The sequence below is a fragment of the Martes martes genome, assembly GCF_963455335.1.
Source record: "Martes martes genome assembly, chromosome: 15".
In the NCBI taxonomy this organism is placed as follows: domain Eukaryota; kingdom Metazoa; phylum Chordata; class Mammalia; order Carnivora; family Mustelidae; genus Martes; species Martes martes.
This window is the reverse complement of record NC_137903.1, coordinates 56,621,616-56,649,595: the sequence shown is the minus strand read 5'-3', so window position 1 is coordinate 56,649,595 and position 27,980 is coordinate 56,621,616. Positions and strand designations below refer to the sequence as shown.

Sequence of the window (27,980 nt, the reverse complement as noted above, 5' to 3'; positions counted from 1 at the left end):
CACGCCTGGTGAGCAGGAAAGGGGTCCTGCATACCTCCGCACCACGTTGGCAATTCCTCCTTGGGCCTGTGTTCCCAGATGCTGTCACAGCTGTCCACATCGTGCACTGTGTACAACTGGGCTGCATTTAAAGGGATGTCATCCTCAGCGGACACTGTGGACTTCCATGTTTTATGACCGTGTTCCGGCCAATGGCAGCGGAGAGTGTTTTGCTGGGACAAGAGCTCATGAAGCCCAGCAATCTCAGAGGAATCTGAGTCGCCAATCATTTCTCACCACTGGAGGCAACATGACAAGGAAAAAAGAAAAACTAATTCATTTTTTTCCCCTTTGAGTTATTATTATTAGACTTTAAAGGAAAAAAATGCAAAACAGAAGCAAAGAAAATGAGAGATTTATTTAAAAAGAAAGCCTCCAGGGAATGTGCCCTGCTTCATCCTAGGATCTGCTTATAGCCCAAACTGTCCGTATCATCATCGTGTGCAGCCCTATGATCCCTGATGTTTAGAAAACCATGATCCCAAGCACTGACTGATCCAAATGAGAACAAACAGGTAAATTACATCTAGTATACCGTGTTAAGACAAGAAAGTTTATTATTATTGTATTTTAGAATGGTTTTCAACCAGTATTGAAATTGAAAAAACGGGGTTTTCTGACTAACCAGAAAACTTCTATTCCCTGAGCATCCCAACTAATCGAGGTGTTACAAAGAGGCTGTTCTTTCTAGACTATCAAGTCTAGAATCACATAACTTGCCAAGAAGAAACCAAACCAATCAAAAGATCTGCTCTTCTAATTTAAAACATTAAGATAGTCAATGTGAGTTTTTTCACTCTCGGAAATAGTGTAAAAAGTCTATACTATAAACAAAACCACATACATACTAGAAAAAACAAATGATTAATCTCCAATTTTTGCATGTAATTGTTAGCTGTTTTGGGGGGGTCAATAAAATACTAAATCAATAAATTAAGATTGCGTTAGCATAGAAAAGACAGGTAAGTAGTTGAAATAATATAGCAGGATGTTTCAATTCGGCGAGAATGCATGCTCTCAAAATCCAGAAAATGGATTTCAGGGGACACAGTGAAGTCCATCCAGGGGAGAACTTGTTTTCTGTGGCCGCAGGTCAACTTTGTACTGACCAGTTAGAACTTCCCGATGCCTGGCTCAGGATGAGAGGTCTGTGCCAGGTGGTGAGTGATGTATTTTGATGGACAGGGAGTCAAATCTATTAACTCAGTGATCCCAACACATGACTTTTCTTGAACAAGAAAGACGAGGCTCAGCAACAGAAAAACAAAAATAAAACAATGAAAATGTCAAACAGATGATAAGGGACTTGGTTTAAGAAGGAACAAGGACAAAAAATCTTGCTGGCTAGGAGCCCAGTTATTTCCCCAATTAAATTTCTAAAGAAAAACAAACCCTTTTCTTCCCCCCCCCCGAGTATTACATTATAGAAAGCAATGAATAAAAGAACTCCACGTTCTAACTTCTATATCTGAATCCATATGAAAAATCAAATTGTTTTTGCCCATTCGATCCATTCCTACAGAGCCAGGAGCACATCCCTCATGTGGCTAAAACCGAGAGTAGGCGTTTCGTTGTTGCTGCTGTTGTAACGGCTGCTGGGCTTGCTGCTGCTGGAGGCGGATCTGCTGGGAATAAGGGTCTTCCAGGGATTTGACAAATACGGTGGTTCTGGGACCCGTCTTCCACACGATGCCATTGGCGTCTTTCACGGAAGATTCCACCGTAATGTTGTGTGTTCCAAGGATGGCAAAGTTCAACAGAAACTGAGTACTGAAGTAATCGTTGTGAGGTTCAACCCTCTGCTCCATCGAATTGGTCATATTGTCGATGGGTATCTGGGGTGAAAAAATTGTGAAATGACAGTAATAGCTAACATTCGCTCAGTGCTCACTGTGAGTCAGGCCCCATACCAAGTGCTCACTTAATCCCTGCAAACCACCAAGAGGTTTAGGTACCATTTTTACCCTTGCCTTATAGGTGAGGAAACTGAGGCAGAGAGGTTAAGTAATTTCTCCAAGGTCACACAGCTGATGAGAGGCGAGGACGGCATCTGAACCGAGGCAGGCTAACTCCAGAGCGGACACTCTTGAGTACTGAGCGATCCTGCCCCCTCACTATCATTGAGTAGAACGAGCCTCTCCTCCCGCCCCCCATTATGCCGCCCTTTCTTCCCTGTGAAGGAGCTCAGGACGTGCCACCTCATAATGTGCTGCACTGGCACATTATTTCAAGTTAAAGGCACTGGAGAAGCAGCAGATGGAGGAATGGCTCTGACCTCCCCATTTTTACCTCAAACAGGCCATAAAATCTCCCATGAGAAAGGTGCCCTTCTCCGTACCAAGAAGAGGAGAACATCCTCATCACTAGAAACTGGCAGTCAACGCTGAAATGCACCCTACAAATAAACTCCAATAACCCCCACCTCCCACAGGTGCCCCCCAACCTCCACCCCTGCTCTTCCCCGCCTCTCTCTCCCCGGCTCACTCCCCCAACCCTTTCGTCTTCTGTCTTCACAAATTTACCCTTTCTTTGTCTAAAACTCACATAAGCTTTCTGCTCTGGTCACTTCTTTGGGTTTCCATTGTCTTGAGAAGACTCCGTACCGTTCGAAGAAACCTGTACGCCTTTCTTATGTTAATCTGCCTCAATGTCAGTTTAGTCTTAGGCCTGGCTGGAGACCCTAAGACAGTGGAAGAGAAAATTTTCCTCTCCTACACTTGCTTACTCTACCAACCCCCATCTTTCTTTACTCTGTGAAGAGAGATTCTGAAGAAACAGGGTGAAATCACCTGTTTCAGGGAGTTTAAAATCTGAGAGACTGAAAAAGAACCTAACACTAGGTAAATATAAGTTAGAGTTCTTTCTCTTACCTAGTCTGATCTTACATTGCTTCAGTAATGCAATCTTTCCTACCTCCTTTCACAAATGTTTAGAACTTGTATAGGGCTTACCTAATAATCAGTATCTTATTCAGACTGGAAGCACTATGTATCATAAAACACAAGTTCATGGGCCTGTTCACTTATTTAGCTAGACACCCATGTCTCTGGCCTTCAAGGAACAGAGCAGCACCTGCTGGTACACCCTGACCTGTACCCAACGTGAAGCATGCCAAGAGAGATACTGATTCTGGAACGCATATAAAGGTAACCTTAATGACTATTTGGCCGGATTGCTCTAGGTTTATGTGTGTGTTTTTGTTGCACAATCAATGACATAAACATGCCCTAAAGCTCTGTGACTAAATGAGCATATCACGAGGTCAGTTTTCAGAGAGACATTTACCTATTACCTATAACGTTGATGAAATGAAGTCACTGACCAATTCGAGATCTTAGAATTATTTATAGGCCCTGTTTTGTTTGCACAACTTCTGTAGGGTTTTTATGTCCCAAAGAATATGCCTACCAACCAGGAAAGGACCAGAAATAGGCCTAACCAACCTGATCACTGAATGGATGATGCATTTCATGTGGAAAACTCACTGCAAATAACATGACGAACCCTGTACTGTATGATTTAATCTACCGGCTTCCTGACTTTATGCAATGCCTCGAGAGGTAAGTTAATAAGCAGAAGACCGGCTTGAATGGTTTTTTTCGTAACAGTCGGAATCAGTGTATACAAGAAACAAAGAGAATCACTGTTCTTTCAAGCGTAAATGAGGAGACAGCTGCAGACAGGGGTAGGTTAACTATGTAAATTCTCACGACGACCTTCCATGACAATAAGGATAAGGATCGCCCAAACATAACACTTGTACTCTACATAAAGGAAGTGACTTTTGTCGTCATTCATCACATCTTTGCTACAAGGGGCTACACAGGGCACCACAGTCTGTGTTACAGGAGTCAAAGAGAGCAAGAGAATGAAGCCTGAGCTTTATCAGTGCTGGCAAAGAAGGGAGAGAAAGTTACCAAAGAAAAAACCACACCTTCTCCTGGCTTTTTAGCCTAAAACCACCAAAACCACCAAAGAGAATAAAATGTTCTCTTTTTATATCTTTACTAATATTCCCTTCCTTACTATGGAGCTCAGTTCAAGTATGCCCACAATAAACATGGGCATAACCAATCTGGGCATTTGAACAACTCTGTTCATACAATTGTGTACTTGTTTCCTTGCTCTATTTTCTGTGAATAAACCACCAAGGAACTAGAAAGAGATGTCTAAAGGAAGGAGCGTTCTGCATTTGGAATACTGGTATGCCACAGTATTTAGCACCTTGGCCTTGGCTAACAAAGCAAGCATGACTTTTGGTTACCTACATCATGCTCTGTCAAAGCGGCAAATTCCTAGGGTTACACCCTTAAGGAAAGATTTTACTTTATCTGACCGTTGTCTGTCAATGTTGTGTATCTCTTTTCTTTAGAGAATGCTAATATCCACTTAAAAGAGAGAGAAATAATTAGATGTGTGTTTTGGAGGGAGGGGAGTTAGGGAGGCACTAACTCCCCACTCTTGATGTTTCCCTGCCATGTGGAGGGACTTTTCATTAGATGAACAACACTGGTCTCCAGGGGAGGAGGTGAATTCTACTGACTGCTAAGTTTCTGGGCGGAGAGCTGAGCATGGGGAGCTAAGACGTTCTCTTTCCCTTCTCTGGACATCAGGATGCTCCTCCCTGCCATTGATTTTACAGGGGCAGGCTCTTGTGTGCAGAGGCTGAGGCTGGGTGGGAAAATTCAATTCAGAGGTACAAGGCTAGGAGGTCCTGGTTGCCAGGCACCTGAGCTAGGTTTCCCCATCGCTGAACAGTAAGGCTCATATTTTGATCTCTATCTGCCTGGATGCTCTCTATCAACTGGTTCAAGCAGAGAAAAGAGAGGTATTATTTATCAGCCCCTCAAACCCCAATATGTGCTTTTAACTTATGTCCACAACTCTCCCCCTGGGAGGTTTCATTACAATCTGCTTAACCATGGAAATGACTGGAAAACTTCCATGAATGAGCTGATAAAATCCACATTACAACTGTGCCTCTTTTCTAAATTACCTTGTAGTCTTGTCCGGATTTACTCTGTAGCGTGGAAGAAACATTCAGACAGACGGACTGAATTTTGCGGAACAGTCCTGGTTTAGATCCGTGTTGAACCACTCCCTCTACCTTTAGTGCCAGCTGCTGGTTATTCTGGACAGCGATGGGCTCTGCAGGGTTTCGGGGTGATGGTGACAGAGCCAGCTGGAAGACCAACATGAAGATCAATGCTCACAAGCAAGAACAAGCTTTCTTCCAGCAAATGTTTGTGCTGATTTTTGTCTACAGGCTACAGCGTTACACAGCTAAGGACCTGACCGCTGGGACAACCAAACAAATGCACCTTTCAAGTCAAGGGTTCCTTCTCTCTAATGTCTCTGCTGAATACCACTGTGTCTTCTACCCCAAACCCCAGTTCTGTGTGAGGGTAACAGAGGATCAGAAAACAGTGAAGACCCTAGTCTACCCCATTTCTGCAGTGGGGCGTTTCTTTGACAATGAACCAATTCCAGCAGGGAAATGCACTATGTAAATTTTCATATCTAGCAGCTGTCTCTTTGGTCTTATGTAATGTTAAAAAGGCTAAACTCAAGGGCAAGTGAATTTAAAATTCAAGAATTACATGAATGATCAAGTCACAGTGGGATAAAAGTCAATGTGCACAAATGAACCAAATGACATTTTAACTTCTCATTAGTTTTTATTTAAGAACGTATTAAAAATCCCAAATACCTTTAAATTACAGAAAGCCCAAACTCTGCTGAATGAAAATATGGAAAAGGTGGGTCTTTCTGAGGATGCTGAACACTGCGTCAGTCAACCCCACCCACATCCTACCCAAAGACCTCTTATCTAAGACAATCCATTTCCCTTACTACCCAGGTCATTCTGAAATGGAATACTCTGTTGTTTACAACCAGAGGCATTCAAACGGATATGCAAAAGTACACTGAAGACATTTACTGACAGAGGGATAATCTAGGAAATCTCCTGGAGGCGTTTTCCATTTCCTCCAACAATTCCCTTCTCTGAATCAAAAAGAGCTTTTGAGTTTGGAGTGGCTCAAATGTTTTCAAATACTAGCTCTTCTCATTGGCCAGCTCCTCAAAATGTGACACTCACAGACAAAAGCGCTCTGGAGGTAGGACTGGTAACGTTTTGCCAGACCGAATTATTCAAAATAGGGTCTGAAAAGCCCAATCAGACATGAACTCAGCTCAAGATCCTTGTAGAGGACTATGAGGAAAACCTAGCGGGATGCCTGGGTGGCTCAGTCTGTGAAGTCTCTGCTTTCAGCTCAAGTCATGATCTCAAGGTCCTGGGATCCAATCCTGGGCTCTCTGCTCAGCAGGAGCCTGCTTCCCCCTCCCTCTCTCCGCCTACTTATGATCTCTGTCTGTCAAGTAAATAAAAATAAATAAATAATTTAAAAAATATATTAAAAAAAAAAAAGAAAGAAACCCTCTCAAATTATTCTTGGAGACATGGGACAGAGCGGCAGGTAGCCAAACGCCTGTCTACCCCGCCTGCTCGGCACTGACAGGTAAGGAAGGAAAGGGCTTACTTAACTCCCAAATCCCATTACCTTCACCAAACCACTGATAAAGGTATAAAAAACTTACAACAAAAGGGTGTCTGTTTTATCAAAACCAAAGGTAAGGGGCGCCTGGGTGGCTCAGTGGGTTAAAGCCTCTGCCTTCGGCTCGGGTCATGATCCCAGGGTCGTGGGATTGAGCCCCACATCGGGCTCTCTGCTCAGCGGGGAGCCTGCTTCCTCCTCTCTCTCTCTGCCTGCCTCTCTGCCTACTTGTGATCTCTGTCTGTCAAATAAATAAATAAATAAATAAATAAAATCTTTAAAAACAAAACAAACAAACAAAAACAAAACAAACAAAAAAACAAAGGTAAGATCCTGAAGCAGAGCTATAGCCCATGTATTCCAGAAGGTAACTGGGTTTTTAATCTATATTAACCTCTGTATTTTGGTAGTGTTACCTTGATGCTGGTAGACTGCAGTTTCTGGAAAAAATATCTCTGAAACGAAAGAGGAACTTTCAGCAAGGAAATGATGGCATCGCAGAGGCATGCTGTATGCTGGGAGGGAAAAGAGAAACTAAGTCAAATGAAAATAAATTTCCAAATTTCATCAACAAATGGTACCTTCAGGAAGAAGTTTAAAAAGTACAAATGGTCTTTTGAAGAACACTGCAAAGGTACATACCAATCAGGAAACAGGCAGAACACCCAAACGTTTGCCAAATCATTTGTGTCAAGGAGTACAACTGCAGATTTTTACTTTATTTTTAAGTATATTTAATAAAAAGTGAAATGTAGGAGAAAATCTTACAGGCCAAATAATGCACAAATTGTGCATTTCTGTAGCATTAGAGCTATTAGGTATAGTAGTATATAATTAGTTTAGATACTACAATATAGGGTCACTTTCTTATGGTAAAGTAGGATCAAGAACAGATGATAAGGAAGCCAGCGCAGTCCACTGATGTCTGAGGCCTAACACCACACCCCGCGGGGAGCCTTGCTGCCTCGTTCTTCCCTCCCGTATCCAGAGGGCAGCTTCCCTGTCCTTGCGGCCAGGGGTCCCCGGAGAGTGAGCGATGGTGGAAACTTACTGGAATTCTGAGTAAGAACGACTGTGCAGTTCAACTCTACAGAACTCTGAAATTTCAGTAAGAGGACCTTCCTTCAAAAATCCATTTCACAAACTTAACTGAGTTTTGAAACTCCCAGAAAAGCTGCAGAAGAGAATCACCACAGTGACTCCTTTGAGGCTTAGTAAAGGGAGTCGTACAACCAGCGTTTAAGAGTTCTAAGATATTATACACATTTATCCATTTAAAACCACTTTATTGAGGTACAGCTGACATACAAAAGCCTGTACCTATTTATTGTATCCAACTTGATGAGCGGAGATGAGTATCACCCGTGACACTGTCAAAGATATTACAGAGGTCACCCAGGCTAATCCTCAATTTTGCTGATGACACAGGTCACCCAGATGGCAAGGGGACAAGCTGGAACTAGAACCTAGGTTGTCTCTTAGTTCAATGACTTTGTTCCATTTCACCAACAATTCACCAGCTTAACAGACGAAAAACTACAGCGCCGTCAGAACACATGTAACTCTGGGGGACCCGGAACTATTCGGGTTGGTCTACCCTCCCCTCCTCAGTCTACTTCCCCATCAGCGGCCCCAAAGCACCTCAGGGTGAAAACAACTCTACTCTGCGGGCTGCCCTTCCAAGCTCCTGACGCCAAGCAGGGTGCCCCCTAGTTGCCTATGTTGTAAACAGTTTTGAATAATTGGGCATTAAGGCTGCACATGGGAAGATCCCACCCTTACTGGTTTCAGGGTGCTGAACACTTTGTGTCCAACAGGCCCATAATACAAATGGCAGATCCGCTACTTGAGAAAACCACAACATAGATTCCAACAAGTTGTGTCTCTTTCTTCAGGTTTAACTGCCAACGCAACATTATTCATCCTCCCGCACCAAGGGATCTGGGAAGCATTTGCAGGGACATCCTACTAGTAGTGGAAGTCTGATGCCAAGAGTACTGGAGGAGAGACACCTCCTTCAAGGATGGACTAAAGGCGACCACAAGTGACCTCAGGCTGTTCCCTGGCAAAAAGGCACCATTCTCCCTTTTAAAAGAATGGATGCAGATTTTACAATTACAGGGACAATGTGGACGGCCTCTGGCCACCGGCACCTGGGGCACACCTCAGGTCAGCAGAAGATGACCATACAGGAAGCATCTGGAGACACGAAGTCCCATGCTATGGTTAGTAAACCAGCAGGAGGACTAGCAGAGCACCAGCACTCTCTTCTTTGTTGAATCCAGCACTTTCCAGCCTTTGTATTTTTTGATATTTATTTATTTATTTGAGAGAGAGACAGTGAGAGAGAGCATGAGAGGTGAGAAGGTCAGAGAGAGAAGCAGACTCCCCTTAGAGCTGGGAGCCCCATGCGGGACTCGATCCTGGGACTCCAGGATTGTGACCTGAGCCGAAGGCAGTTGCCCAACCAACTGAGCCACCCAGGCACCCAATATTTTTTGATATTTAATCAATGTCTTGCACAGATGTGTTTATCTCCTTCAAAGATTATCTTTACTCTGTCCCTTAGCAACCAAATCTCAATGTCAAACTACCCCTGTTGATTCAGTTCAGCAAATATATATTGACGATCATATGCGGAAAGCAGTATGCCCAGGAAAGTTCCTGTCCTGAAATCTGATCTAACTCTTCCGCAACACACCTTGTCAATTTCTTCTTACACACTTGATAAAAGGTGAGAGGACAGAGTGAGAAGAGTGGGAGCCAGAAGAGAGCAGCAGGGGATATCAGCATCTAGCAGGGCAGGACAACTCCCCAGGGTGTGAGTTCAGAGACCTGGTCTCATGGACTGAATGTCTGTATTCTCCCAACTTTTATTGTGAAGTCCTAGCTCCCAGTGTGTTGGTAATTAGAGGTGGGGCCCCATAATGGGATTTCTTCCTTATAAGAAAAAAAAGTGACCAGAGCTTCCTTTGTCTCCCTGGTCTGAGGGCAGAGGGAGAAGGGGGAATGCGTAGAAGAGTCCAGAGGGTCCTCACCAGGACCAAACTGGCTGCCACCTTGATTCTGGACTTTCCAGCCCCCACAACTAGGAGAAAGAAGTGTCTGTTGTTCAAGCCACCCAGTCTAGAGGGATTTCCGTATAGGAGCCCAAGCTGACTTAAGACACTGGGGAATGCCCAGACAGGGAGGAGAAAATCTGGGTGAGTGTGTGTCAGTCTGTCCTGTGGTGGAAAAGACTGAAGAAAGAACAAGAGCTCAACACGTCCCTAAGGTCGCAGAGATTCAGCAGGCCAAAGGGGAAGCAGTGCACCAAAGGACATTGGTGGCATTCCCTGGCAGAAGTGATTCATTGCCAGGTAGACAATGAGCCCTGTTGTTTCCATGGGCCAGTGGTTCTCAACCCCGGTGGCAGGACAGCATCACGTGGGAGTCTTGAAACATACTAACATCTGGTCCTCAACTGCAGAGATTCAGAGTTAAATGATCTGGAGTGGGGCCCGGGTATTGATGTATTTTTTAAAAAGCTTCCAAAGTGATTCTAGTGTGTAGCCAGGGTTGACAACTATTGCAATTTCAGCTAAACTGTTAAAAAGGCGGGGAGGGGAAGAAGTCTTCTCTGTGTTCTGGGGGAGGAGATTTGACCCATTACTGTAAGTGTGCAGCAGCCGCAGAGGTGCCGAGCACCGCCATGGATGGCGATGCTGCGAGGCAGGTATGAGAGCAGCCCTGTTTGTTACGAAACTGGTGTGGAGAAAACCGGCAGACAAGTGAACTGACGGAAGTCACAGGGTTAGGAAGTGCCCGAGTTGGATAAAAACCCATGTCTGGGTCATAAAAACTCAATGAAACAAACGCCACTTGCCATGTAAGAAACAGGGGTGCATTTCCGATCGAGTGAGTCCACTTCCTCCAAGACGCGATTGTACACAGACATCATTCTCCGCTCATACTCACTGTCCGCATGCGCAGCTCCAGCAGACCCAGATTCCTGGAAACTGAGGTCAAATCAGTAGCAGTTAATCAACCAAAACAGTCACCATCTTAATGTCTAAATGTCTCAGACACTTTCTACATATTCTCATTTATTTTGTAAAATAACAAAGTAGGCACCACTGTTTCCATTTTACAGATGAGCCAAAGGAGGCTTGAAGATGTTAAGTGACTTGCCTTCAGTCACCTAACTAGTAAGTATCAAGCCCGGAATTCACACCCGGACCTGACTTCAAATTACGTAAGGCCAATCACTTTGGTGTTAGGTAGTAGAAAAATACTTAACCCTTGCCTCTGCCATGAGGGGAAGGAGACCCAAGACATCTGAAAAGGTAACCAGCAGCATAAAGCCCGCAGGCTAAGTGCCCTGTAACCAGTGAAGATATATAAATAAAAGATCAGAATGTGGGGGGAGTGGGGAATGCCACGGAGGAGATGGGTCCTGAACAAACCACTGAGCAAGCAGGTCGGATAAGATGTGGAGAGAAGAAGTGTGGTGGGCACCCAGGGCTGCAGAAATGGCATGAATCCAGAGCACAGACAGGGAAGGTGCGGGAATGTTCAGGGGAGAGCGAGCACACAGAACATGTTGGGAAAGTTTGACCTAGTTTTCCTCCTTCTTCCTCTACTGCCTCACACCCCAAAGAGTATTTCTGAAAGTATTTCTAAGTGAGAAAAGAAAGCAAAGCTTTTGTATTCTAACTAAACTTCCATGGGATTACTTGCAAATGCAATATAGGTAATCCAGCCACACCGGGCATCAGACTGTTCTTATTCTTTCCTTATTACCCTTTTAACACCTACTGTGTGTTAAAAGGCACCACGAAGGCACTTCCCCTAGGTACCTTATACAGGTTATTCCCTACAACTGTCACAAGCACTCGAGGAGACAGGCATCCTTATTTATCTGTAGTCCATGCGCATGTGGCTCAGGGAGATGAAATTCCAGGCACGTATTTCTGCAGCTAGAGTGAATGCTAAAGGATTCATCATGTTCATAACTGCCTGGCTCCAAAGCTTTGCTCCCTGCTCTGTACTGTACCTCAAGCTCCAACAAGACAAGACCTGAACCTCATTTATATGACTCTAAGAAAAACTCTACACACAAAGCATAAAGAAATTTGAGTCTTTTATATCTGCTACTAAGAGGGTCTAAATTCAGAATACACTGCCCTACCTATAAAGATTCATTTACTTAAAAAATACACTTTGTTGAGATATGTTATAAAAGCACAGGAACACACCTATCCGAAATACCCCCTTCTAGTCAATTCCCATTTCTGACCCAAGGCAACCATAGATGTGTTTTCTATCACTATAAATGGGATGTTTCCTGTTATTTCATATAAAAAGAGTCCCAAAGCATGTACTATTTTGTGTCTGGTTTCCTTCACAGCGTGTTTTTGAGTGTCATTCATGTATCAATAGGTCGTTCATCTTTATTGCTGAGTAGTATTCCATTGTATGGATGTAATGGGTGTATGAGTTTATCCATTCGCCTGTTGAGAGGCATCTGGATCTTTACAGTTTCTGTTATTAAGCTGCAATGAAATTTTACATAAGAAATTTTACATTACATTTCTGTGTGGAAATATGTACTAGTCATATGATAACTGCCAACAGTTTCCCAAAGTGGCTGAGCTGAATCATTTTGTATTCCCCAAATGGTAGGAAGTCAAGCTCCTCCACACCCTAATACTGGATATTGAAGGTCTTTTTAATTTTAACCATTTTATTGGGTGTTGGTAAGTATCTCGTTGTGATTTTAATTTGCATTTCTCTGATGCTTAATGATGTTAAGCATTGTTTGCTTATTGGACATTAGCATATCTCCTTCTCTAAAACATCTGTTCAAATCTGTCAATTTGTAAAAACTGCATTATCTTGAGTTGTGTGTTCTTAATATCCTGAATACAAGTCCTCTGATAGAATATATTTGATAATATTTTCTCCCCATCTGTAACCCGTCTTTTCATTTTCTTAATGGCATCTTCCAAACAGCAGAAATTTAAAAATTTAAGTTCAATTTAGCAAATTCTTCTCTTCTGGTAACTGCTGTTTGTATCCTAAGAAATCTCTATGGATCTCCAGGCCATGAAGACTTTCTCCAATGTAGTCTTCTAGAAAGTTTACAGTTTTATCTTTTATATTTTGGTCTATGATATATTCAGAATTAATTTTTCTGTATGGTGTGAAGCAAGGTCAAGACTCTCCGCCGCCCCCCCCCCAATAGATTAACTGGCTATCCTAGCATCACTCGTTGAAAAAAATCATACTTATCCTATTGCATTATCTTGGTACCTTTGTCAAAAACCAAATGTTTACATATGTGAGTGGTCTCTCCATATTTTGGGCTCTCCATTCTACCATCAAGCCAATACTGCATTGTCTTAATCACTATAGCTTTATAGTAAAACTTGAAATGTTTGTTAAGTCCTCCACTTCAGCTTTTCTCCTTTATTCTGCAATATGGTGAGTTACACTCTTTGATCTTCTATTGTTAACTAGGTATTCCTAGGATAAAACCTACTTGGTCTTGATGCACTATCTTTTGTATATTCCTGGATTCAATTTCTACATGCTTTCTTAAAGATCTTTATACCTGTGTTCATGAAGAGCTATTGTTATTCCCTCATTACGGCTTTTAATAGCTACAGGATTTGGACTGGTACTCTTACTTGACTTCTGATATCGGTAATTCATGTTCCTTTACTGCTCAGACTAGCTAGTATTATCAGTTTTATTGATCTTTTCAAAGAACCAGATTTGAATTTCACTGGTTTTCTCACTGTTTATTTCTCATGCACTGATTACTATTTATATTTTTGTTATTTCTTTCATTCAAATTATTTTGAGTTTAATTTGCTGAAGCTAGAAGCTTCAGATAAGGCAGAAATTTAGATCAATGATTTTAAACTTTCTTTTTCTGTTATTAAAAACAACAACAAAAAAACCAAAAAAACCCAAAACATCTAAAGCTATCAATTTCCCTCTAAGCTCTGCTTTAGCTGCATCCCACAAGTTTTGATGGGTGGTTTTCTCATTTTCATTCAGTTTAACATATTTTCTAATTTCCCTTCTGACTTCTTGACCAACTGGGTTATTCAGAAGTCTTATTTAATTCTAAATATGTGGGTATTTTCTAGAGATCATTTTTGTTAGTCCATTCTAATTTATCGGATAACATATTCTATATGATTTCAATGCTTTAAAATTTGAGATTTGCTTTCTATCCTAGCATATGGTTTATCTCATTAAATGTTCTAAATGTACTTGAAAAGAACACGTATGCTGCTGTTGGTCAATACATGTCAATTAGATCAAAATAATTGGTGGTATTGTTAAAGTCTTCCATATCCTAAGAAATTTTCTGACAAGTTGTTCTATCAATTGCTCAGAGGGAGTGTTGGGAACTTTGTAATTGTGGATTTATTTTTCTTTCAGTTCTGCTTTGCTTTTTTTCTTCTTCAGTTTTTGCTTCATATATTTGGAAGATCTGTTACTTTGTACATAAATATTTAGAATTATGTCTTCTTGACCCTTCTGGTGTTTCTTCTGAATGCTCTCAGTGTTTAATAAGATCTATCCATTTGGCTAGTTGGAACTTGAACATTTCTCAGACATGTGTGGGCTCTGGGAGCTTATAGTACGTTGTGAGCTTACATGTATGAGCTCTGTTTAGCTTACAGCTTCCTGGTAATTATTCTTTCCCTTGTATTTTTTTTGCCTGGCATTGGAGAGTTGCACCTTACGGATATGTAGCTTAGCATTCAGCCAAAGATTCACCGCCTGTGAAATTTCTGGAACTCTCTCCTGGGAAAGTGTCTTCCTTTCTCCTGTAGTCTGTCCTGCAAATTCTGGCTTCTTCTGGTTCCCTGAGCTCTGATCCCTATCTCTTCAACTAAGCAAGACCGCCACTTTCTGCTTTGGTTACTCCTCCCTGAGAGGCAGTCTAAAAAGTGCCTCCAGGGAGAGGAACGTGAAGACTCCTGTAGGGTTTATCTTAGTTACTTCCCTCCTCTGGGGGATTTCATTCCTGAGTTTCCTATTGCCCAACATCTGAAAAGAGTTAATGTATCTGTTTTATCCAGGTTTTAGCTGTTTGCAATAAAAGGAAAAGTCGAGTCTTAGTTACTCTGTCACCGTCGCAAATTGTTCCCTTACCTTTTAGGCAGTAACACAAAGATTAAGCGCAAAGGAATCATACAGAGCAAATAAAAAGCTACAGTAGAAAAATGCAATGGACAACCTTCTCAAAATACTTCTTTTTGATAATTCTAAAAAGTTGGGATGAGGCAATCATATTCATAATTATAGACATTTGTCCTGTCCTAATCCATATTTATTGGTACTGGCTTAGGCACTATGTTAGGTGCCAGAGATAAGAAAATAAGGTCTCTTCCCCTCAAAAAGCTCCTAAGCTATGCAAAAGGTGGACAGATTAGTGAAATACTAACATTATGCCTCACTCTTGAGGTTTCTCAGCAGCTAGTCTTTATTTGGAAAGTGCAGAATATAACATCAAGAACAGAAGTTTTAGAAGGACTCCACCACACTCTGCGGTTGTATACTATTGAGGATGAAACCCAAAGAACACTCCTTCAAGGTGCAAGCTTTCCTTTCCAGTTTTTCCCTGCTGTGAAGGGCAGAGGCTAAGGGAATAGGGTTTGGAGGATGAGAGGGGAAGGAGAGGAGTGAATAAAGGGGGCAGGAAGGACAGAGAGTGAGAGAGCAGCAAGTGTAAGCTGGCTGGGTAACTCCCTTCACCCCATCCCTGCTGATAATGCACCCAATACGGTAAAAACTCAGTCAAGAGGGGCACCTGGGTGGCTCAGTGGGTTAAAGCCTCTGCCCTCAGCTCAGGTTATGATCCCAGGGTCCTGGGATCAAGCCCCGCATCGGGCTCTCTGCTCAGTGGGGAGCCTGCTTCCCTTCCTCTCTCTCTGCCTGCCTCTCTGCCTCCTTGTGATCTGCCTGTCAAATAAATAAAATATAAAAAAAAAAAAACACCTCAGTCAAGAAAAACACTTATTTATACTTATTAAGCCAATCAATAGTACAATGATATCTGGGTGCTAGGAAGTAAATTGAGTATGCCACAGTAAGAAATGGTGTGATCCTCGAACCATCAATTAATTGGCAAGGATTCTATAAAGTATATAGAGGTTTAAGAACATTTTGAAACTTAAAAGGAAGGGTCTTTTTTTTTTTGTTTTTTTGTTTAAAATAAGCACCGCAAGTCTAGAGAGAAAATGAACACTGATGAAAACAGGATAAAAGTTGGGGTGCCTGGGTGGCTCAGTGGGTTAAAGCCTCTGGCTTCGGCTCAGGTCATGATCCCAGGGTCCTGGGATCGAGCCCCACATTGGGCTCTCTGCTCATTGGGGAGCCTGCTTCCTCCCCTCTCTCTCTGCCTGCCTCTCTGCCTACTTGTGATCTCTGTCTGTCAAATAAATAATAAAATCTTAAAAAAAAAAAAAAAGAAAACAGGATAAAAGGAAAAATAAGCAAATATTATATTAAAAAGGATTGGTTGAGTGGGGACAAAGATAGCCTCATGGTCTAGTCTAACAGTAAGCAGAACTTTAAAACAGAAGCAAGGATCTTGCTATTGTCCTGAAAAGAAATGGTGAATCAATGCTTTAGGGTAGAGAAATCTCTGGTTTGTTGATTATATTCTCTTTGAGAAAGCTGACCTTAGAACCACAGGCCTTACTGAATTGGAAATTATAGACAGTTGAAAAGGCACATTCCAAAACAGAATACTGTAATACCAAAAAAAAAAAAAAAAAAGGATCATTCTTTAATAAAATATTTTGAATAATTAGTTAATGGGAGAGAAGAGAAGAATATTAATAAAGCAAAAACAGGAATATCTTTTTAAGAAATCAAAGAATAAAAAATTCAAGCTTAATTATTAACCCAATTTTTCACACCAAAACTTATAGTATACAAGAAGAAAATATTCAAATTCAAAGAATTTCTTCCCAGTTATTCTTCCAAGTCAATGTTTTTAAAAATAGGAGGCAGTGGGGTGCCTGGGTGGACTCAGTCAGTTAAGTGTCCTACTCTTGATTTCAGCTCAGCTCTCGATCCCGGGGTCCTGAGATTGAGCCCTGCCTCAGGGTCCACACTTGGTGGGGGAGTCTGTTTGAGACTCTCTCTTCCTTCTCTCTCAAATAAATAAATAAATCTTAAAAAAAAAAAAAAAAAAGAGGCAGAGGTAAATAAGCCATGGAATCAGAAAAAACAAGTTTTGTCACTAGGTGTGTGACCTCAGGCAAATACTAACAAAGTCCCTCTTCTCTGTTCTTCCATAAAACCTCTCCCAAAACACATATAATACCTCTTCCAAAACATGTGTTGTGGTGACTAGGTAAGGTAACACTGGAAATATACTTTAATGTAAACTATTATTAGAAATACCTTGCTGATTCTGGGTCCAAAATCAGGGCTTCTATTGCATGAGATATCAGTAAACAGCTCTGCTGCTGTCTGGGTTAGTGTTAAGGTTATACAAGAAAACAGAGAAATCCGTGTAGACTTTATATTACCGGAATTATCAAGTCAAAATGAGGACTATATTTTTAGCTACAGAAACCATATATCAAATCAAGTAGTTTGAGACTTCATTATTTCTTTTTCCTTTTTAAGGGATGTATGTTGTTTATAATAGTGATTCTTAAATTCTGCTCCAGGGAGAGTACTTCAGAGGCTGCCTAATGTGGGAAGGGGGAACCGAGCAGCAGGCTCCGTGATTCAATCACAGAAACTCTTCTCCTCTGCTCCGATGGAGGAGTTTCGGCGATAAAAGTTAAAAGCAACAACAATAAAAATGGTCTGTAGTTACCCCAGAGATTCTGAAGCTGGCGGCTCCAGGGATCTGGTAACCCTCCTGGGACGATGTAAATGTGCCGGGGTGTGTGCAGAAATGCATTTTGTAGAGGAAAGGGTCCATAGCATTCGCTAGGTTTTTACTTCGAAAACCAAAGTGCCAAGCACTACTGATTGATAGTTTCCACAACTTAAAAACAATGTATCTCTTCTCTTCTTTCAAAAAGGATTTGAGGCTGCTAATAAAATATGAAGAGCTCAAAGAGGAGGACTTAAGAAACCAGAGTGACGACTGCAACTAGAGATCACGAATGGAAGGTGATAGGAACCAGCGTATTCACCGTGAAGAAGACAGAGGTAACAAAAGAGAAAATGGTTTTCTGGTGGGAAAATGTGTTGCCTTCTCCAGTGTAGCTCAAGCAAGCACAAAGTATGCAACTGGTGGGACCTGGGTTTGGGAGGCTCGTCCTAGTGGTGGAGAAAGACCACCACTGAGTCACCCACTTTTTAAAAAAAGTCCGGTTGAAGTTAAAAAGTAAAATTATACCACTCATACTAGATTTCAAAAGAGACGTTATTAATTATAATAAATTTATAGGCTTATCTAAACATACATATTTTCAGTTAAGCATATCTAGAGCATTTACTCTATGTTTAAAAGAATACTTCCAGAGAACGAGAAACACTTAAGCAGCTTAGGATACAGTTCCACATTCCTCAAGGTTGCCGAATCAGCATCAAAAGATGCCTGATAGAGATCCCCATATCGGGAAGCAAGGCTTCGGAATTCTTCCATGGACTGTTTCATCTAAAAAGAGGGAAAAGTATCAATTACAAGGAACATGCTATCATTATTATATAATGATATACCACAGAAACAAACATAAAAAAAACACACTATCCTCAAACAATCAAATCCAAAAAGTAGTTCAATGCTTTCCATTTCCATTCCATTCATGCTTATGAACTTTGTTACATAAAATTAACAAAGATGGGAAATGAAATTCTAAAGGTTCACAAAATTACAATAATAATACACACGACACACAGAAACAAAAAGCCCTGCTTTTTTAGCTTCAAGTTCCACTAAAACAATGAAAACAGTTATAAATATGTAGAATCCAGTGAGACATCATCAGTCACTTTGTCATTCTAATAAAATATCAAGCCTATTTTTGGCAATACAGATGAGTTAAGCATCTGATGGTTAATGTCCATTAGTCAAGCAGCTGATTTTGAAATTTCAGGATTTTTCATCTCACGACTAACCTCAAAAACCTCTAAAGTGTAAATGAAAACTGCACAGAAAATAAAGTGAAGACACACCTGATTGGAGATGCGACCGCACCTCTGAAGGTCATTCCCTAAGGTCATGGCAATTGTTGTGGCAATTGCCGGCGGGGGGCTTGTCTTGAGGCTATTGCAAGTACAGATAAGTTGAGAGAAGGCTTGTAAAAGGTCAATCCTGAGTTTTACAAATTCACACTGAAAACTTAAAGGATTCAGTGGTGTACTGGCAGCCTGGGGGGGAAAAAAGATATATATAAGACAAAAGTAAATAGAACAGCCAGATGGTACCATACAAAGTATTCGTCACCGTCTGTGCAAAAGAGCAGTAGTTCTAACACTGATGGATAAACACCTACGTTATAAGAGAAACAACAATGTATTAGAAAGAAAAAGTTATTAGCATCAGCTGTGAAAGACTGTATATCTCATCCATATTCAGGTTCCTTACGCCCTACGCTCATGAAGACCCCACAGCATCTGGGTTGGCTAGATTATCACCAGTAAGATATCATTTGAGGGACACTTCAAGGACATCATCAGTCTTCCAAAACCCCCTTCATCATGACCTTCCTACCTTTCTAACCTGAAATTCTCATCACTGGAATCACTGACAGGATTTTTCAAAGCTGGGAGAGGGGAGGAAAGAAAGATAAGGACAGGAGAAATACAGTGGTTGACAGTCACGTGTTGCCTCCTGGCTGTAGTTTTCCACCGTGAGCCCAGATTAATTTTAAAAAGAATTTCTGAGCAGACACACACACACACGGAGAGGCTACCAAGGAAGAACAGCTTATAATGCACAAATAAGTTTCAGCGGGGAGAGGCGCCAGGGCTGAGTCTGGGATAGCAAAGAGCAGCCTCAGCTAGGCCGACGGGGCAAGGCATGTAAGTCAAGCTGGTGTGGGCAGAGAGCTAGGACCACCTTTATCTACTCAGCAACTACTCCGGCCGAGATCCTAGCATGGTGCTTTCAACAAAAGGCGTACCAAAAATCTGCTGAACTAACATAAATGGAAACAGTGAAAACAATTGTCTTCTCCTGTAGGACGAGCTTAAAACATGCTGATGCCCTTTGCGCCTCAGATACTCCTTAACGCTATTCTTTTAGCCGGAGAGCAAGGCCATTTGACTTTGGGTTTCCAGAAGTTGGTTACGGTATTACCATTTGGCCAAGTACCACATACTGACCTTATGGTAAGTTGTGTTATTTGGCAGCACTCATATTTTACTCTGTGAAATAATTAGCCACTCCCTATATCCTTTATAAGAACACCTGCTCTAGTACCCTTCTCATATTACAAAGCCCCCAATGATAGATATATATAAGCTACATATAGAGCTGTATGAGCTAGAGGTAATAATTGTACTCGATATATTGAATTCTGTGATTTTCACACTTTCAGGATACCTGTTCTAATCATGAAACAGCACAAACCAGGAGATTAAAGAGAACATTTTAATTGCTTTTAATTCCTTAGAGATTTAATTGCTCTTCTAAGAAGGCGACTGCCCCTCTTCTGCCCTGTAAGCTGCTACCTGCTATTTTTACTTTACTGCTTGTCAGTGACTTTACAACGGTCAGGGATACAATGAGGTGTATACAGGACTGTTCTATAAATACACTACAGACCATCTGACCAGACAAAAACCCCGGCCGTCTTGTCCTAACATACACTACAAAACTGAAAGAGAAGCAAGATGTAGTTATAATGAGGGAGATTTACTGCAACTCTGGATTTATTTTTTAGTATCTTACTGATGACGTAAGAGGGAAACTCTGAAAGTGACTGTGCGTCTTGACTGTGTTCTGCTGAAGGAAAGCAAGGCTAGACGGAGTACACGGGTTCAAAAGAACATGGAGGAGATAGATTTGTCATATCGAAGACTTTAAAATGTAATACCATCTGTAGAAGAAAATGTGTAAGAAATAAAGTTTAGATTATGGCTGTATGAATAATGCCGATGAGAAATGAAAAGGATATTATTTACTTTTCTTTGTACTGAAGTTAAAGCGTAAACACACGTTGGGAATCTAAGGTTAGCAGGTAAAACAAAACCTGTATGTGATCAGTATCACCCTTGAACTTTTCTCAGGGAGGAATTATTTTCAATGAATTCAACACGGGCAGGTGAAGGAGCAACAAACTCAGAGATCTCCCTAATGCTCATTCTGGGTTATCAGCTAATTGAGAAGAACTATCCCTAACTATTTGGATTGCTATTTTGCTTCCCCATTATTTAAATAACTATTTTTCTCTTTCCTTCCATTTTTTTCTTGTTCGTTCGTTCTTTCTTTTCCTCTAAACATATAAAGTTAAATCCTTTTTTCCCCTCAAGATTTATTTATTATTTGAGGGAGAGAGTGTGAGCGCATGCATGCATGCAAGTGGGGGGCAGGACCTGAAAGAGAGAGAGAGAGAGAGAGAGAGAATATCTCAAGTAGACTGCCACTAAGAGCAGAGCCTGATGCAGGGCTTGATCTCATGACCTTGAGATCATGACCTGAGCTGAAATCAAGAGTTAGATGCTAAACTGACTGAGCCACCCAGGCGCCCCAAAGTTAAATCTTTGTCAGACATGCATGTGATGCCACTTCACAGAACTTCTGACTTATAGTACATATCCAATTTTCTAAATGGAGCTACCTAAAGAAATCAACATGGCTAAATAGAAATTTACCTGATGAGCTCAGTTAAAAAAGTGTGTGTGTGTGTGTGTGTGTGTGTGTGTGTGTGTTCGAGCACACAGTGGGAAAGAACACACAACCACCAAGAGTAAACCATAATGTAAACTGATAACCATCATTCTACTTTTCTCACCATAAATCTGACTTCTTTCTCATATCTCATAAAAGTGGAATCACATAGTATTTGCCTTCTTGCAACTGGCTCATTTTACTTAGTATAATCGCAGATTTTGAAAGACTAAGCCAAGCATAAAGCAATCGTGGACTAGACCATTTTAAACCAGCCCTCCTACTAACAACAGCTGTGAAAACTGAATACAATGTTAAGAACATAAATTTGAAAGCACCGAAGAGCTTATTAAGGCAAAAAGGATTTCGAAGCCAAAAATCATGGAGAGATAGGAAATGCAAGGAGGTAAGACTGACATTTGGTGACATTTTCTCCCTTGAGATGTTTGCTAACTTGAAAGCTGCTCCCGAGAGTCTGAGAAGCTGAGCAGAAGTGTCAGCAGTCTCTTAAGACGAGGAGGGAGGCTGAGGAAACACTTCAGGCTTTTGGCTGTAACCTCAAAGGGCTACGCCCTAGGAGTCAGGAGAACCCAAAAACACACTGGCCCTCCCAAGACTGAAGCCTTGCTTAAATCAGTTCAGTACTTGGTTGGATCTTAGCCCAACTGCCTGCCAAAGGCAAAAGAAGATACATAAGGTTCTGGATGATGCAATCACTATAATTTTCATCCACATTGTCCAAAACCAAATTAAAAAAATAACAAAGCACACAAAAAAGACAAAATTCTCCAAAGCAAGTGGGGGGGAAAAAAGTCAAAGATATATACCACAATAGATCCAGAAAACAGAACATAAGATACAAATTTAAAAATAACTAGGATTAATATGCTAAAAGAAATTAAATGACAGGACAGAGAATCCTGGCAGAGAACTGGAAAATATAAAATAACCAAATGGAAATTCTGGAACTGAAAAAACCCCACAATAAGTGAAATCAAGAACTTAATGAATGGGTTTGACAGCAGATTAGACACAATGTAAGTTACGGAAGTGGGGAGAGTCAGGATGTCCCCATCAGTTAAGCGTCGACTCTCAGTTCTGGCTCAGGTCATGATCTCAGTGTCTAGCCCCATGAGTCCCACAATAGGCTCTGCGCTCAGAGCAGAGTTTACTTGAGATTCTCTCTCTCCCTCTGCCCCAGCCCCCTCTTTTCTCTCTAAAATAAATAAGTAAATCTTAAAAAAAAAAAAAAAAAAGAATTACTGAAGTGGAAGAAAGGTCAGAAGAAAAAATTTTATTAAGAATAGAGAGATAAGGGCGCCTGGGTGGCTCAATGGGTTAAGCCTCTGGCTTCCGCTCAGGTCATGGTCTCAGGGTCCTGGGATCGAGCCCCGCATTGGGCTCTCTGCTCAGCAGGGAGCCTGCTTCCCCCTCTCTGCCTACTTGAGAGATCTCTCTCTGTCAAATAAAAAAAAAAATCTTAAAAAAAAAAAAAGAATAGAGAGATAAAAAGATGGAAGAGGCAGAAGAGAACATAAGAGATAAAAGAGACATGGTAAAGAGAGTTATCATCACCGTATCTGGAGTCCCAAAGGAGCAAGAAAGGGACAGAAGCAACAGCTAGAGACAATGACTGTATGTTTCAAAACTGACCAAAGTTATCAAGCCACAGATTCAAGAAGCACTATGAACCCCAAAAGGCATTCATAATGGTAAGAGTATAAGCTGGAAACTGCCAAATGGGCAGTTTTTGGCAGTATTTATGGGCAACTTTTGGCAGTATTTATCAAAGTATTTATCAAAGCTGAACCTAAGTATATCTCATGACACAGCACTACCATCCAGAAGAAATGCGCACTTATACCAAAAGATGTGCGTTAAGAGTGTTCACAAATTGGGGTGCCTGGGTGGCTCAGTGGTTTAAGCCGCTGCCTTCGGCTCAGGTCATGATCTCAGGGTCCTGGGATCGAGTCCTGCATCAGGCTCTCTACTCGGCAGGGAGCCTGCTTCCCTCTGCCTGCCTCTCTGCCTACTTGTGATCTCTTTCTGTCAAATAAATAAATAAAGTCTTAAAAAAAAAATTTTAAAAGAGTGTTCACAAATTACTCTGAATAGTCCCAACCTGGAAATAACCCAAATGTTCCCCAGTGATGAAAACGGATAAACAGATTGCTTGAACAGTCATCAAAAGAGTATCACAGAGCAATGAAAATGAATGAACTACTGCAACAGGCAACAAGGACAACAAAATGAATGACTCACACAAACAAAAAGTTGAGCAAAACAAGGTAGAATCACAAGAATACTGCATGATTCCCTAACTAATGATAAGCAACAGGGCAAGACTAATCTATAGTTTTAGAGATTGAAATAGTGCTTACGTCTGGGGAGAAGGTGAAGGGAGCATGCACTGGGGAAAAATTTCTTAAAAAACAGAAGCCATAAGGGAAGAAAGATCAATAAGATCACTAAGTCTTAGACTATTAAGAATGGCTGTTCATCAAAAGATAGAAAATGGTGGCAGGGGGGAGCTACAAAATTAGATGGTATTTGCAACTCATATAACCTACAAAAACTAGTATCCAGAACACATAAGGAACTCTTATAAATCAATAAGACAGGGGCACCTGGGTGGCTCAGTGGGTTAAAGCCTCTGCCTTCGGCTCAGGTCATGATCCCAGGGTCCTGGGATCGAGCCCCACGTCGGGCTCTCTGCTCAGCGGGGAGCCTGCTTCCTCCTCTCTCTCTGCTTGCTTCTCTGCCTACTTGTGATCTTTGTCAAATAAATAAATAAAATAAAAATTTAAATCAATAAGACAAACAATCTGCTAGGAAAATGAAAAAACTTCAGTTAATAGAAAAAAGCCAAAACACAAACGGCCAAAATGAAAAAAAATGTTTAACTATTTCAAGAAAATGAAAAAGTAACTACTGAATGGGAGAAAATATTTGGAAGTCCTTTATCTGATAAGGGGCTAATATCCAGAAAATGTAAAGAACTCCTACAAACTCAACAACAATACAACACAAAACAAACAGCAATCTGATTATAAAATTAGCGCTAGATCTGACTAGATATTTTTCCCAAGACATAAAGATAGCCAACAGGTACATGAAAAGATGCTCAACATCAATAATCATCAGGGAAATGCAAATCACAGCCCTATCCCGTTAGAAAGGCCATCATCAAAAAGACAAGAACAAGTAAGTGTTGTCGAGGATGTGGAGCAAAGGGAGCTCCGTGCACTGCTGGCGGGAACATACACTGGTGCAGCCCCTGAGGAGTATGGAGGTTCCTCAGAAAACTAAAAACAGAACTACCCCATGATCCGATGATCCAGCAATTTCACGTCTGGGTATTTATCTGAAGAAATAAAAACCATTCTCCGAAAGACATACACATCCCCATGTTCGCTGCAGCATTATTCACAATAGGTATGGAAACAACCTAAGTGTCGCTCAACGATGAATGGAGAGAGACAATGTGGTACGTATATACAATGAAGTATTATTCAGCCATAAAACAGTGAAACTTTGCTTCTGCAACAACACAGATGGACTTGAGGACATTATGGCAAGTTCAGACAAAGACAAAATCCGTGTGATCTCACTTATATGTGGAATAAAAAACCAAAAAAACTCCAAGCTCATAGGTAGAGAGCAGATCTGAGGTGGCCAGAAGTGGTGGGGTAGGGGGGTAGGGGAGTGGGGAGGTGGTGGGTGGGTGAAATGGGTGAAGGGGGTCAAAACTAAAAACTTCCAGCTATAAAATAAACAGATCATGGGGATGTAGTATATAGTATATGAATATAGTTAATCCTGTAGTAAATGTTTGAAAGGTGCCAAGAGAGTGGATCTTAAAAGTCCTCAGCATAAAAAAGAAAACCTTTTCTAACTATGTATGGTGGCAGATATGAACTAGACTTATTGTAGGGATCAACTCACAATATATACAAATATGGGATCACGGTGCTGTATACCTGAAACCAGTATGTTCTATGTCAATTATACCTAATAAATAAATAAACTGTTTAATTGAGTTAGTAATTTGAGAAATGTCAATACAGCAAGTGAGGAGGTAAATGGAGAGTGACAGGAACTCTTATATACTGCTGGGAGGAGTATAAATTTGTAAACCACTATAGAAAGCCACCTGGTATTAGCTAGTCAACTGGGGTATACAGAACCTTGCCATTCCACTCCCAGGTAGCATACAGAGCAGTGTCTCTAAGCAGACGCAGGAGTGTCCTGGGCATTTCAGGAGATGAAGCATCTTTAGCCACTGACCCAAATTAGACAACTTCTCCAATCAGACATCCAACGTTAAAGCCAAGAGCAGTCCCCCTTACCCTGTGACAAAGAGAGACACTCCGACACACTTCTAAATTGGAGCAAGGGACAGATAAACAGCTTTGATTGAGGTCTATTGCCCTAGAGAAGGGTTTTCATTCTCAGTATACCAGTTACATGCCGAACCGAGTAATTCTTGGGTGAGGGGAATGGTCCTGCGCTTGCTGGGCATTTTGCAACATCTCTGGCCTGTACCCACTAAATGCCAGTGATGCCACGACAAATCATGATAACCAAAAATGTCTCTAGACATTGCCAAATATCCTCTGGAAGGGCAGAATCATACCCCATTGAGAATCACTGTCCTAAAAAAAGCTTTACATATGTGTATCAAAAGATATGTACAAGAATGGTCATAGCAGTACTGTTTTGAATAGCAAAAAACCAGGAAAATTAAAACTTCCATCAACACTAGAATGGGCAAATACACTGATGTATATTTATATGACGGAAGAATAAATCACAGTAAAACTGACCTACAGCTTCATGCAACACGATGAATGGATCTTGAGAACATAATTTAGATGATTAAAGCAAGTTGAAGAAAAATATTATTCTTTTATATAAAATTCAAAACCAGCATAAAACAGTACCTTGTTTAGAGTTCTAAAAATGCATGTTAAAATTATAAAGAGAGGCAAGGGAACGGTGCACACGATTCAGGATGGTGATTACCTTTGTGCGGTAGGAAATGGAATACAAACATGGAGGAATATGCATGGGTTTTAGAGGCAATGGTCATGCCCCATTTCCTAAAGATACTAGGTATATTTGGATATTTGTTGTATTTTTTTAATATACCATGTACACTATATATGGAGATGTCCTACATATTTACTATTTTAAAATGAATAAAAATGGGGCACCTGGGTGGCTCAGTTAAGCATCTGACTTCGGCTCAGTCATGATCTCAGGGTCCTGGGATCGAGCCCTAAGAAGGACTCTGCGCTCAGTGGGGTCTGCTTATTCCTCTCCGTCTGCATACCTGCCCTCCCCCACTCCCAGCTCTCTCTCAAATAAATAAAATCTTTTAAAAATAAAATAAAATAAATACAATTAGCAATCCACCACTATAGGCAGAATGCTGAGATGGTTCCTCTGATTCACATCCCCCGGTATTCACAGCTTCAGTAATCTGAAAGCGGATGACACCTGTAACTTGTTTCTAACCAATGGAATACAGCAAAGGTGATGAATTTGGGGGATATAATTTAGATCCTTAATGAAGTGACTTTATATCAATCAAAAGGGAGATTTTTCTGGCTCAATCTCTCCTAATCAGGTGAGCCCATTAAAAGACGGTCTTGAAGGTAAGAGATTTTCCTGCAGGCCTTGAAGCTTCCACAAACTCTGAAGCTGTGAGGAAATAAATTCTGCCAACATGAGTTCAGAGGAGGACCCTGTGCGTCCTTGAGCCTCAGACAAGACTGGCCCCGGATGACACTGTGACCGCATCTCTGACAACATGAGCAGAGGACCCAGCTAAGCCATGCCTGGACTTCTGGCTCGGGAGGACACTATGAAATAATAAATGGGGGCCATCTGGGGCGACTGGGTGGCTCAGCCAGTTAAGCAATGGACTCTGGATTTCAGCTCAGGTCACGATCTCAGGGTCGTGGGGTGGAGCATCATGACGTGCTCTGTGCTCAGCACGGAGTCTGAATGTCGGTCTCCCTCTCCTCCTCCCCCTGCTCCTGTGCTCCCATGCTCTCTCTTCCTTCTCTTTCAAATAAAAGGGGGGGGGTGTTGTCTTAAGTTGCTGATTTTGTGGTGATTAGTTACACAGCACAGAAAACTAAAATACCTTTTACAATTTTTATTTTATTATTATTATTTTTTAAAGATTTTATTTGTTTATTTGACAGAGAGAAAGAGATCACAAGTAGGCAGGGAGGCAGGCAGAGAGGGAGGAGGAAGCAGGCTCTCCGCAGAGCAGAGAGCCGGATGCGGGGCTCGATCCCAGGACCCTGGGATCATGACCTGAGCCGAAGGCAGAGGCTTTAACCCACTGAGCCACCCAGGCGCCCTATAATTTTTATTCTTAAGAAGCAAGGTAACTCTATCATTAATTACTGTTGGGAAATTAGACACCCAATGTTACTATGGGGCCCCCAGTAAGCACAGAACTTGAACTTCTGTTTACTTTGGCTGAAGCAGGTAAAAAGCAGAATTCTCACAGCTGTACAATCTCACGTTGGGTCATTCATGTGGCAGGAGTAGAA

At 41.4% G+C, this 27,980-nt stretch overlaps 1 protein-coding gene across 1 annotated transcript in view; it reads right to left on the bottom strand.

The window, feature by feature from the left end:
* Positions 1-374: 374 nt before the first annotated feature.
* Positions 375-27,980, bottom strand: part of INTS7 (integrator complex subunit 7) — a 90,566-nt gene continuing 62,960 nt past the window's right edge. The window contains exons 14-20 of the mRNA XM_080824120.1: positions 18,750-18,944; positions 18,128-18,231; positions 17,016-17,084; positions 10,462-10,594; positions 7,013-7,111; positions 5,036-5,221; positions 375-1,874 (exon numbers count right to left, since the gene is read on the bottom strand). Coding sequence (XP_080680246.1) covers positions 1,587-1,874; positions 5,036-5,221; positions 7,013-7,111; positions 10,462-10,594; positions 17,016-17,084; positions 18,128-18,231; positions 18,750-18,944 — 1,074 coding nt within the window. The 3' untranslated portion in view covers positions 375-1,586. The remainder of the gene's footprint in view (positions 1,875-5,035; positions 5,222-7,012; positions 7,112-10,461; positions 10,595-17,015; positions 17,085-18,127; positions 18,232-18,749; positions 18,945-27,980) is intronic.